The following is a 13,931-nucleotide window of genomic DNA, read 5'->3' as shown; positions in this document are numbered from 1 at the left end:
ATTCCATTTACAAGTATTTGCAACTACACATCGTTTACAGTTTTTTTGGTCCTTGGGTATTTTGCTTGTTTATGACATTGAACCATTTCAACAAATGCATCTATGCATTTTCTACTCACACTTAAGCAACCACATTCAACCCACCACAGGTTTTATTAGTAACTAGGTTGAGACCATTTTTAAGGGGAACTAACTTACTATATTTTTATTTGACATCTGCAGGGATTTGTTAGCTGAACACCACAGTGGGTACAATGTACAGTGGTGACAGAGAGCTCCAACCTATAAATTGGCCACATGCTGCATTTGCTGCATTTATTGCATAGTGCATAGAGATAGCACCATGTCTGTGTGGTTGTGAGCCACACAGTTTGACTGTGGAAAGAGAGAGGAACTGTGGGGGCTCTTTTAAGTCAGCTGATGCTGCGGAGCTGCGGCTCATTAGTCCCTGTGGGAGACGGCAGCAGGTTGGCAGCTGTGGTGATTTCGTTAACCTTTACCTCAGGGCGGGCAGGGAGAATGGACATACAAGGAGACGTTTCTACTCCACAAACAAACACCACATCCTTCTGTCCAAGCCTGCAATGCTAATTTATGTGTTGTTTTTCAGGGGTCAAAATGAACAGCCAGAAAGTAATTTCCTGTGGTGGAAAATACATCGAATCATTTTGATAGAGATGTGTTTTGTGCCCGTGTGTGCAGAGCTTTTATCATTTGTTTTGTCTCTAAAAGCAAGGAGCACTCAATTTATTCTGGATAATTTGTTTACTATTTCCACAAACCAATAAATGGTTATCCAACAGATTACATTAACATAGAAAACCTTCTAACATTTGAGCTTTTCAAATCATCCTCTGCTCCACCTGTTTGTTTTTGTATTCTGCCGTCCTAAAGCCTAAGTCTCTTTACAGAAGAAATACAGTAAAGGCATAAATAAGATATAAACATTTGATTCATTACCCACCCTTTTGGTGTCCGAATGTGAAATGCCCATATTTAAAAATGGCCATGAATAAGATGTAGGTGGAAAAGAGTAATGATTTCCACTGAAAACCTCACCTTAGGGGGGGACTGCTGCTGCTGTAGCTGCTGCGGACCCTGCTTGCTGGAGGAGGGCTGTACATGCTGAGGATGTGGGTGGTGGAGGGGGTGGAGGGACAGCGAAGACGCGTGGTGCCCGAGCAGTGGCCTGAGGGCGCGGGGGATGAACTCTGGGGCCAGTGGGTTGAGGACGTAGGTCTTCTTTAGCTCCAGGGCCTCCAGCTGAGACTTGATCTGCTCGAAGGTGATACCGTGCAGACTCGAGTTTTCATGGCAGATGGAGATGAAATGCTCCCAGAATTTTCTGTAAAGACAGGAAGCAACAGATGGAGATTAGGTTTTCTTTCTATTTTCCTTTATGCCTCCTTGGATTGAGTGTTTCATGGATCATATAGTTAATGTTTTGTGCTGGCAGTGTAACAAATGACTCCTTAGGGGCTGTTAAAAACAAACATGAACAAGGCATGTGCAAAGCAGGTGTTAAAAAGGAGAGAGGAAAGTGAGGAGAAGGAAAATCAGCAGAATGATGAAGCAGACCAAAGGGAAAGCAAATTAAAGCTAGGAGGAAAACAGGAGCGACAAGACTGAGAAGAACAAAGAGCATCGTTATCTCTCAGTCTACAAATCTGTCAGATTTAACAAATACAATCATACCATTCTCCCTGGAACTAGATATGTGAAAATGGGCTTTTAAGGAATAATTGACTTTCTCATTTGGCCATACAATGGTCCTTATACTGTAATAGTCATACAAGAGTGAGAGGAAAACCCACAATGTTAGTGTGCTTACATTTTAACTGTGATAATCGTCATTATTGTCATGATAAATGGTAGGATGCTGTTTTTGTGAATCAAAGAGTGTTTGCTGTTGTTGTGTGTAGTAACTGCAGCGTATCAGGTCCCCTCTGGAAATCTGATCCACGACATTGAAATTGTACGTAGCCTTTTACCTTTTAACACATCAATGTTATTGTTCCCTCTCTGCATAATGACATTTGCACACAACCACAAACACTAAGGACCTGACATGTTACAACAAATTGTGCTATGGAGATGGAGGGTTAGTACTAGAGGTGAATGAGAGATTAGAGAACAATTCTAATAGAAATAGGTCCGAACAAAGTGGTCAACATTTTAGTAGCTGATTTCATAGAATCATATTTATATACATTATATTTAATATATTTATTAAGTCTTTAGAAGAGTTTGGTATGAGGAGAATTCATTCTCTGCCACATTGAATAGAGCTCTGCTATGTTACATTATTGAAGGTTTTAGTTAAAAGTGACATTTTTTACCTGCAGCGTCCAACAGAACACAGTGCTATGGGGTCTCCCACCACTGCAACCAGGGACTGGGCTCTGGTGATGGCCGTGTTGAGTAGCTTGTAGTTGGAGAGGAACCCATAGTCCAGGTCCTCTGTCGAGTCCTCAACCAGCTGCTCTTTGCGCTTGATGGCCGTCTGCTTGTGTTTGCACGTGTGCCGCGTCCGCACCGTGCTGAGGAACAGCACCCGGAACTGCTTACCTGCAAAACATATTTATTGTAATGAAGTTTCGAGTACTCTGAGAAGCGCTATAAAAAGGAAAAGATTGTTATAAAAAAATGTATTCTAAGGACTTCCCATTAGCCTCAATGCCATGTCTTGAGTATTTCTACAAAAAGAAGAATCCATGTAACTTCTAAAATAGAAAACTATCTTGTAATTATTTGATCTTCTAATGACTCCAGAGGCTGTGTGTGTGCACATGTGCGTCGACATGTTTCATGTGTGACTAATGAGGACCTTAATGACCTGTAGAAAGCAGTTAGATGCAATACAAGCGGAAGCTGCATGAAGCAGACAAGAGATTGGTTAGAGAAACCAGAACTCATATCCTCCTGTTACTGGGACTAGATGATAAGAAGGGCAATATTAACACTGATATCATCAGTGGGAAATGGTAAGATTATCATTTTTGATGCTTTGACATAGCTGCTTTTTTCCAATAATCAACTTCCCATTCATTCAATAATTGTAATACACTCTTAAATACTACAGATAAACCCCCAAAATACTAAGTCTTAAATTATTTATGTACATGCAGTACCCCAACTGGGCAATTATAATTTCAGAATATTCCTAAACTTGTACTTATTGTATCACTAGTTTCTCCTTTGGAGTCAGGATATACACACATGTACAGTAGATGCAATACAAATACAAAGCATGATCCTGTTGGATAACACTCACCTTGGACGTTGAGCACTCTCTCCACGCTGACTTCATGCATTCTCTTCTTTCGGAGCTCGGCACGAATGCGGAACACCTGGTCAGCGTACGGTGACACCACTCCAATGCTGCCGTCGTCCAGCTTACCCCACGCCACCGGCCACTTCTTACGCAACTCTTCCACTCGCTCCACGATCTCAAACACCTGAGGACACAGAGGGGAAACGTGAGGGAAAAAGACAAAAAGACCTGTGGGAATTCAGAGACTAAGGGATATTTTCCAAGTAAAATGTCGGCATTTTAATAAAGCCATAAAACTGAATGCTATGGCCTGATTAAAATGGAAAAAAAGTTTAGCACTTTATGATCATGCGTTGCCAAATGCATTTTACTGACCAACAGACTTAACACCTGCAGTTTTGAGTATTACTACTACACAAATATTTATTAACACAACTTTAACTTGTTAAGCACCAAGCCTGTTTTTCATGTTTCAGGCTCAAAAATGACATGCCCAAAACAAATGACTACAACTTAACTTCTAAAAGGGTTATATGAATAATTTCTTTTATCAAAGCAAGGTTACATCTGTGAGTTGGATGGAGAAGTGTCAGAATCAATATAGATGTTTTTTATTTTAAAGAAAATTCAGATTTTACATAGTAAAAAACTGTAAATTATAGTGTCCGTCCAAAAATTCTTTTTGACTTATAGTGAAAAAAGAGTCTCACTGTACATGCATTTATAATTTCATGTCCAATCAATGTATTGTGTGTAAACTAAACTTGGCTTGGAAATACATTATTAAAGCAAGAGCTGATATTTTGAATACATATTGTTTTTTCAAATCATATGAGCAGTTTTTCAACTCATGTTCAGATCTTTTACATACTGACGAAGACTTTGAACTGTCAGGGAAATATTGTCTTCCACTTGACGCTAAACCCATCAGACACTTGCACGGGAATAACAAACTGACACGCTTTTTCAATGCATTTTCGCAAGATTATGATAATGTTGTTAATGGTTTGACATGAGTGCTGTATCAAAGAGAAGGGGGGTAATTCATTTGGCATTGCTGACAGTTTGGTCGCAAAATAGAGAAGCGTCCATAGTTTAATTTGGGGGGGTCGGAGACTGCCAATGACCACAAACGCATGAGTCTACAGAGGAACCAATCAAAGGCAAGAGCTGTCAGAGAATCAAGCATCATGGCTGTCAAATGAGGCTCCTAATTAAGTTCATGGGTTTCATCTTTAATTAGGATTAAAGACAGTGAGTGTGATGGGGAGAAATTAAAAACAGCTGATCACTTTCGGATAGGCATTCTGCTTTTGACTCAACTCAAATCAACTGAATAAACTAAAATACATTTCTTTGCAATGAAAACCCTGAATTATTTATATCAAAATGGGATCCGAAGCCTAACGCATAAATAGTTGAAATGCTTTTTCACACATACGATCAAACCAAGTGGCTCAAATTGAACTGAAATACAGTAACCTGCGAGTTAGATGTTCATTCATGTGCAACTAATCTATCTTGTTCCAGCAAGTTTAGCGATTGTTTTTTAGTGTAAAATGCTTGTAATTGCATTATATAAATGTATTTATGAATGTTCTAATCATTTATTTATTTCAAAATGTTACATTCACTTAGAGTACATATTAACACAAATCCTTACATTTTTTATAAATCTATATTCCCCTAGCAACATTCACACAAAAACTCTATGACCGATTGACTGGTTCATAATGTATATGCAAACCTCATGAGGCCTGCCACAGCCAAAGAACAGGATCATAACAATGATATACCTCTGCGTTGTTGTAGTAGGCAGTGCTGTTCTTCTCCTGGACATCTTCTCCTCGGGCTGTGAAGAAGGTCAGAGGGTAGAAGTCCTTGTGGGAGGGCTGCTTCCCGCTTGCCATCAACTTCCCATCGTAAAATAATTCTGACGTGTAGCTGTGGAAAAACAGGAAAAGCTAAATAGTTAGAATATGTTGAGAAAAGAGTGGGTTAGTGCTAATATATCTATCAGGAATTACTGATCATTTAAGCCAAGGAAAACAGATATGTTTGTTTGGAAATCCGATTACCTTTTACTCCTGTATATATTTATACACACACACATTTCACTATTACACAACCTGGGATGTATGAGATTTTGACCCAAATATGAACTGCACTTTACACAGCCAAATTAGTTTTTAATGACTGACTTGTTCAAAGATCCAAGAGATATGAGATATTGTGCCTTATAATATAATAATTAAAACAAAGATATGTCTAATGTCCGAGTTGTTATCAGTGTGTATGCTTATGTGTGTAAGAGATAACAAATAGAATAACTGTGTATATCAGTACTTTAATGATGATAATAACCATTTTAATTTTGGTCAATTTAATCATATCATGACCTTTTCTGTGTTCACCGTTTTATCTCTAGTGTGTTTGAGTGTGTTCCTCTTTTGAAGCAACAGTATGCAGCAAGGCCTGGCAATGACCAGTGAAATGCAGTATGAACAACAACCTACTTGCAAAATGTAAAATTGGGCTAAAGAACATACTGTTACATTGTAGATGCATTGCGGCAGCTGCACAAACTTTTCTTTGTGTCTGCCTGTCCTTTTTACCTGACCCCCTCCTCCCGCCCGCTCTTCTCTAGAGTATTTCAGCCTCTCCTCCCAAAGTCTCAACACAAGGGCTCACACTTACTTGATGATAGCTTCATGAGAGCGGTAGTTCTCGCACAGGAGAATGCGACAAGGGTATTCAGCGGGGTAGTGCTCATACAGACGGTCCAGCAGTGACACGTGCAGGTTACGCTCCCGCGCAAACTCACTGTACACAAATGGACTGAGCTGCAAATCGAGAGATACAAAAAGGTTAGTTGACGAAGATAAATAAGTCTGTCTCAATTATTTTTCTCTCCATTCAACTATACATTTCTATTTGGTATACTGAATCAATAAAAAGTCTAACAAAGCAGTGTGTCAAACCTCACACATAAAGACATGTTTTTCAGGACACCTTGTCCTCCATGGCACATAAAGTAGCTTTGCAAGGCAGGTCTACAATAACTACATGTGTTTGCAATCTCCTTTATGATTCCAAAGTTATTTAAAGGGGACCTATCATGCAAAATGCACTTTTGTACATCTTTTATACATGAATATGTGTCCCCGGTGTTCCAGGGAACTCACCAAGTGTCAGAAAACACAACCCTCTCTATTTTCCTCCATACCCAAATCTCTAAAAAAGGGGCTGCAACGGATCTGATAAAAACTGATCCAGATTTGAACACGTTACTGACGTCAGGACGGTGGCGCTACGGCTATTGGGCCAACTCTGCACCTATCAGGGGAATGTGGGGTTGGGCCACGGCCGGCCATTGCCGCTCGAAAGCGCTGGAGACGCTGTAGTACATATGCCAGACCTGTAAGTGGCGCTGTAGTCTGCCACAAAAGCAGTGAAAAAGACTTCCCGCGCATGGTTACCCTTCTGTTTATTCTCCGCTGTGGCTTTTTTTCTCCCTCCCCGAGGCAAGCGTTTGCTCCTGCTGCTGTATGCAATCCCTCCCCGTCGAGGCAAGCACTGTAATTCTCTCCGGTTAGTCTACCAGCAGATGACAAACACCCACCTCTCCGCCTCTTCCAAGGAACGAGGGGACCGTGCGGCAGAGTTTCAGTTAGGTTTTCTTTCGCCGGTCAAGATGTCCGTTAAAGTTTAAATCTTCCGGACAAAATTAGAAAAGTGCCGGTCAAAGGTCTTCTTTGTTATTTATTGAGCTTTAAAACAAATGAATAACGACTATATAATTATATAATAAAACACGGAGGACGGAGATCTATTTTTCTCCCCCTCTTCTGACTTGATCAGAGCACGCTCCCCTCTCCTGCAGGGGGGCGTGGTCAGCTGCAGCTCACAGAATCAGCCCCTTGCAAAAACAGGGCTGGAGAACAGCAAATAGAGCGAAATGAGGCATGGCTAAAATGCATGATCTGTTTGGTATTTTGAAAACAGAAACGTATAAATATACCTTATATAGGTATGGCCCTACAATATATCATTTAAATATAGCATGATAGGTCCACTTTAAATAACATTTCCCAGGCATGTCATCTGCTTTGACAGCATGGAATACAGAATTTCACAGCAGTTTGCCTTATATTTACATTTCTTTAAATGAAGTTTAAATCCTAACAGTTTGGTATCTGAGTTTGTTGCTTGAGCATTTATAGTTGCCATTTACATTTTTTCAAAAAAGCTTTTAGTAAGCAAGGATACTCCAAGTGTTCCTACTTTTAATTAGTTGATTTTAACAACTGACTTCCTGTTTTAAGGAACATAAGATGAGAAAGTTGTTTCTCTACTTCTGACTTGTAAGCTTTTCCATCTGGTGTTTATGTCAATAAACAAACAGACCTTGAGTCACATTGATTAAGTGGAATTTACTCAGTGATTTCACAGCAGTTTGAGAACATGCCAAATTCAATATATATATATATTTATATATTCAGTGGCCAGTCTTAGTTACTGATCTGCTCCAAAATGTCACTGCTAGCAAGCCAAGGCAGAGTAGCAAACCAAATGTTGTATTTGAGTTTGTATTCATTTGTAATTTATTTAAGCAATAAATTAAATAAGTGAATAAATCAAGCATAACTTCAATATTTCTTTGGTCTGACAGTAGTAACCAAGATGTGTGACCACCATCCCAATGTGCTTTGATTTGAATGAGGCTTCACATTGAAAACTGCAAGCACTCACACAAGAAAGAGGGCTATTTATCTTGAGGTTGAATCTTAATGTAAGCCCGTTAGAGAGAGCGGGTCAGCCGGCTTTAATGAGGCCCCACACGGTCAATAACAAAGCACACCATCAAAGGCCTCTGCCTCCATTGACTATTCAGACTGCTCTAATGCTGCTGAATAATGGAGGCACACTGTTAAAGTGTGAGCAGAAAGGCTGAGGAGACAGAGATATTGTATGAAAAGGACAACATCCTGCATTTGTTGAATAACTAATCGATAATGTAGGACCGATGAATAATTAAGATCTAAGAAAAGTTTGTCTTCTAAATCTTCTTATCTTGGTTAAAGAAAGTAGCAAAGAGAGAGTAGTTAGAGAAATCTTCATCTTCATTCGCTGCCTGCTGTAATCCCGTGCCAAGTCTTAAAACCAGGAGTGGGGGAAATACGGTTTTAATTCCTTGTTTTGGCTTACAAAGCTTTATTGGTGTGTTTATCTGGGCCTGAAGTGGACCCCAGAACCACAGCTCTACAGTTACTTTTAATTATGACTTCTACTTGTTCATAGATATGCTCTGCACCTGCGTTGCTTCACTGGTAAGTATCAGTTTGCCTTATAGGAGTAAAAAGATAGTATTTTTTACATGATATGGTCTAGTTAAGAAAAGAAAAACAGCTTTGTTTCACTGGAGAAACTCTTACCTGCATATGGTCTCCAGCCAACACAATGCGCGTGGTCCTGGTAGCGAGAGCAAAAGGCATGATGGTTTCACACTCCATGGCCTGGGCTGCTTCATCCAACAGGATATGAGAGAAAAACCCTGTCAAAGGAGATAACATCAATTTAATAATAATACTTTAAGTAAATCATGTTGACAACAGAAATGGGCAGCCTTTTTTATAAACATTTATAGAACTGTACAATAACACACACACACTGAAAAAGCAAAACAGTTTTTAAAAAATGTATCTTTGTGGGCAAAATTATATCTTTTTTATATTCTGAATCTAGTTTTAGGACAATACAGGTTGTGATGGGCTAAATAAGGTGTACATTATTGGCCCTGGTTTATAAAGTATTTGCTAATGATTGTACAATTTGTATATTGAGGCTGAAATCAGAGGTTCTCTTACTTGCAGATATGACCACATCAGCCATTTATCATGAACCCACAAATATGTCCTTACGTGACTTCATCGTGGCGGTCAAGTGCTAGAAAAATACAGAGCCTCCAATTTCTTTAAATGATGCCTTTTCAGCACCACAAGTTCTCTAAAGTGCTCCAAGAGAAGGCTTGATAAAAGATCCATAACCTGTGCCTTTCAATGTTGAATTACTGCAGTAGAACAAACCTCAGAACTCATTTAACAAGATAATACTTAGAAGCAACTTATATAGAGGATATTAACATTATGATCTTGAAAGATATCCATTCATAAAACATTGATATGTTGAATATTATAAGCATCAAAATGATTTGAAATAAAAGCCTATTGAATCAGATGATGCCTACTCATACCTTGACCTAGTAATGTCAACTATCGTTACATTGAAACATTTGGGAACAATAATGTTGTTCACCAGAAACATTAACACCCTGTAACAGTGCGATTCTCAAGAGTCATTTTTGTTCACCTCCTTTCAAGCAGCCCTACACACCAAAGGCAGGGTTTTGTGGACGTTTTGAAAGGTATTGAACAGTAGCCTAACCCTGATTTCAAAAGCTCAAACTGTGCTCGGCAGTATGAGGGGAAGGGGATGAAACGGCATGGCAAATGACTGCTGGAGCAGGGAAGAGAGAGGCTGCATAACAACCAGCAAACAGCCTCTGAAGCCAGAGAACAATTTCCACAGGAAAGTATATGTAGATGTGAAATTTGACGGTAGGAAATAACAAAACAAACTGAGGGACTGTCAAAAAGTAAACACACATAAGTAAAAGAGGTGGAGCATTGTGATTTGAGGCAACATTCCCTCCTTTGTATCTGCCTTTGAACAAATGCCTGCAAAACATATTGATTTTTTTTCCTACAACTATAAAGCAAGCCTCAAACCAGTGTTTTCTCTGTGTGCACCTCACTGAAGGATAGCACTGTTCACTTGCTGTCGTGCTGATAAAAAGGAGTACATATATTTTCTTTAAAATGGCCCAACATACAGGGTTGTTGCTCATAATGCGAGAAATGTATCTTAAAAACTTTAAAGTGATGTACCAAATGTGCAAAAGTGTACTTAAGAGAGTGTGAAAGAGCACTAAAATGTTTCTTGAAAATCATGTACTAAAACCGAAAAAGAAGAAAATGGAGAAGGCATTGTTAGATTTCAGAATGTCCCATTATGTAGTTCTAACCACATGATTTGTTCGATTTGACAGAGGTCACACTTATTCCGAAGGTGGTGTGTAATATGCATAAAATCATTCTCATTAGTAATCTCTGGATAATAGTCATGTACTTAAAATCATGTGCTTGAGTAATCTCTGAATCCACAATTTACAGACGAATGAAATCCAACATGGCGAGTCTTTATTGTGTTGAGAGCAATGGATTGGACTGGAATGGACTTGCTCAACAATGAAGTAGACGTACACTGTATCAAAAAACTAAATGGTATATTTGTATATTTCAAATGATTAGGAAGTAAATAATTTCATTTATTTAAGTATTTGCTTTGATCAAGGTTTTTAATGTATTTTATGCTGCTTAGAGCTAGCTAGGTCATAATTCCCTATTGCCCAAAAAATATACATTTAACAATGTTGCAAACATCATCATACGTTAAAATAAACCTTTGGCCAAAAACACTTTTAATACTGGTTCATTCCTGAAGGCATTATAATATTTCTCAAAAGCCTACATTTATCATATTGTTCTCTAAGGTCTAAGCAACCTACCTCCTGCAACTTACAGATAACTTAACTATCCTTTATGGCAATTTTAACACAGATTTGATCAGCAACTAGAAAGCATTAATGCTGATCTCCGAATCCCATCTTTTTTTACCGACTATAGTCTGATAAGGACTGGCAGTAGAACTTTATTTCCCACTGTGGGGGCTGTGTCATTTGCTGTGTTCATGTGTGCCCAACCGTGGGGGTGTCCTTGTGAATTGTAGGTCTACGGCGGTCCTTTACACTACTAAGATACTACAAATCATTCAGATGTGCAGCCGTTATATTACAAACCAGTCTGTACACTGTAGTCAGCGGGAGCCATACTGCATCAGGCCTGTTTGCTCTTCCACTTCGATTCACATGAATATGTTACGGCATATAGTGCTCACAAATAATGTACATGGGTCATTTCAATTGGAATTGTTTTCCCAAGCAGAGAAATGGAGATGGGGGGGGGGCAGGAAGGAGGCAGATATGGTCCTTATAAGCAGCAAGTAGACAGTGAGGCGGACATGAAGGAACATGGTGCTTAATGTTTCACCTGGGACATAATGCCCGCCTTGGGGACCACAGAGCCAGAGGTCCAAATTACATTTCTGTTGCTGCTATCTGTCATTGGACTAATAACGGTGTTTGAATTTAGAAAGAAAGAAGCAGGGGGGTATAATAAGCAGCACAGTCTTTCAGAAGTGATTTAAGGGACAGATGACGGTTTTAATAATACATGTTGAATCCTTTACCTCACACACCCAGTCTCTCACATTCTCCCTTCACAGTCTCTACCCATTTCACCCTTTTAAAAGTGTGAAAAGATCCATAACTCTTTGTTTGGATTAGGGTTGGAAGCTTCATCTCTGTGAACTCTGTTAAAAATCTATTACTGCTCAGAGCAGGGTTAGGAGATTATTTCTGTGAGCATCTGACATTATTCTTGAATGTGTTCTGGTGCCAGACACACAATGGAAACGCATTAGGAGAGAATTTCATTTTAGATTTCCTTATTGACAACAGTATGAGCTGTAGTCTTGAACCTTTATCACGAGGCTGCATAATCCAGTAACCTCCAGACAGATCCATCTTCACCTGAGCCACAGCACAAAACTGCTAAAATATTAAAATTCATCTATAGAAGTGCACAGATTCCTCTTAGAGCTTATTTCAGTGCTTATGTTTCTAGGGTGATTTATTTAGCTTCAAAATATTAATTAAGACGTGATATTAATTATAGATAATTATAACTATGTCCAGTGACAGCCAAAATAAAAAAGGGATGCAGTTGATCATTGTAGAAAGCAAACAACTTTCTACAATGAGTGGATGTGGAGTTATTCATGTTGAATAGTCATTTGTAAGTCCTGCTCCTTGAAAAAATAATTAGTCTAAATGCAAAGCTCATACACAGGCAGACCAAACGCTGCATATCATCTGCTGGATTCAATATATTGGCCATTAACAGAGAGGAGCATCAACAAACAAGACATTTAATAGATTTTTTGGAGCATCTGTGTGTTTGGGGTGGAAGATTTGTTATCGCTACTTAGTAGACTCTCTGGCTCCCAATTGCCTTGTTTTCTGGTGATTTCCATCACCGTGGAACACCGAGAGAGCGGGAGAGATGAAACGTGGGGAGGGGGGCTAATGATGTAAAATGCATTAGAAACAGGCAGATGGTGTTCCCAAGCAACAGACAAAGCCCCCTCTGCTGACACATTAGAGTCGGTTATTAGCCTGCAATGACAAACTGGTTTGTTTTCCATGTCTTTTGCACAACTTTCATCCCTCTCTTAATGGTGGGCTGCTGCCATCTCCAGATAGGAGAGTCAATGGGACGACCACAGAGGAGGAGACTGAATGCACCGAGCTCTGTCTGTCTTCAATTATAATATGTCTAAACCATTTGATTACATTTACTAATTAATTAACACAAAAACGTATTTTTGTATACTGCATTTCAATGTTATAGACGTATAATAAAAATGACTTTACTTAAGAGTTTTGCCTTTTGTTGAGAGTAGCGTATACTTGTTTGTTCCTTGTTCTTTAATTTTAAGGCTATCATTGTGTTGGACTGTATTGTACTAAAATGGTGCTCGTAGTATCTTGTTAACCTCATTTATATAAAAAAAAAAAAGCAGAAACTTGATAATCAACTCGTCTCATCGCAAAAATTGCAATATTATTTAAGCCCGTTGTGTTCATGAAATAAGAGTACGATTTCTACCAAAGAAAAGTTTGCAGAACCATCTGCTGTGAATTGTTGAATAAATCGGCACTATGTAAACCTTGCCGAAAGATTATTATCAAGAACACAATATTCAAATATTTTTGAAATGACAAAATCCAAGTTGAAGTGGCAAACAAAATGCTTTTTATAATAAAAGCTGCTGAAGGCACTGCTCGTCCAACACAACCATCTTCCTGAGATCACCTCCTATGTTCTCCGAGTACTCACCAGGCTCCAGGTCCAGCTGACAGAGGTATTGGGAGGTGCTGAGGGTGACCACCACCACACGGTGCCTGAGGATGTCCTCCTTTGTGGGCATCTGGAAAGTCATGTGTGTGTTGGAGATGAGACAGTACTGCTGGACCAATGGGTTCACCGTCTTCACCCAGCGGTTCCTGAAGTATACCCTGGAGAGAGAACGAAAGGACAAACGTCAGCAGAGAGAAACAACCAAAAGAGGACAACATCAATTACTTCACAGGTCTGATGTACGCCGCCCTTAACACCTGCATTGTAAATTAAATTAACAGTTATTCTTAATTTTAATTAAAAAACATTGTTTAAATAATTCAAAACATTGTTTGAAAGAGTCATGTTTAATGTGCTACACCAAGCTTTAACTAGTTAACTAAGCATGTATCTACATTCCCAAATGACATAGCACTATAGTCTATAAATAGATCACATTGAGATCAATGTTATGGTGCGAACAACTTTAGAAACATCTAAAATGTCTGATAATAACTCTCATTCTGGCATCAATGTATTTTATTCTGTTATGCTTCACTCCAAAGAAGGCCAACTAT

At 39.0% G+C, this 13,931-nt stretch overlaps 1 protein-coding gene across 2 annotated transcripts in view; it reads right to left on the bottom strand.

The window, feature by feature from the left end:
• The window catches only part of helz (helicase with zinc finger), a 51,723-nt gene that overhangs the window by 12,459 nt on the left and 25,333 nt on the right, over nucleotides 1-13,931 (bottom strand). For both annotated transcript variants that reach the window (XM_034120756.1, XM_034120755.1), the window contains exons 20-26: nucleotides 13,354-13,532; nucleotides 8,710-8,828; nucleotides 5,972-6,117; nucleotides 5,071-5,218; nucleotides 3,275-3,458; nucleotides 2,340-2,568; nucleotides 1,060-1,345 (exon numbers count right to left, since the gene is read on the bottom strand). In XM_034120756.1, the coding sequence (XP_033976647.1) occupies nucleotides 1,060-1,345; nucleotides 2,340-2,568; nucleotides 3,275-3,458; nucleotides 5,071-5,218; nucleotides 5,972-6,117; nucleotides 8,710-8,828; nucleotides 13,354-13,532 (1,291 nt within the window). The remainder of the gene's footprint in view (nucleotides 1-1,059; nucleotides 1,346-2,339; nucleotides 2,569-3,274; nucleotides 3,459-5,070; nucleotides 5,219-5,971; nucleotides 6,118-8,709; nucleotides 8,829-13,353; nucleotides 13,533-13,931) is intronic.

This window comes from Trematomus bernacchii, unplaced genomic scaffold, assembly GCF_902827165.1.
Source record: "Trematomus bernacchii unplaced genomic scaffold, fTreBer1.1, whole genome shotgun sequence".
NCBI lineage: Eukaryota > Metazoa > Chordata > Actinopteri > Perciformes > Nototheniidae > Trematomus > Trematomus bernacchii.
Note: the sequence above shows the minus strand (reverse complement) of the source record. Positions and strands in the feature narration are given on the sequence as shown.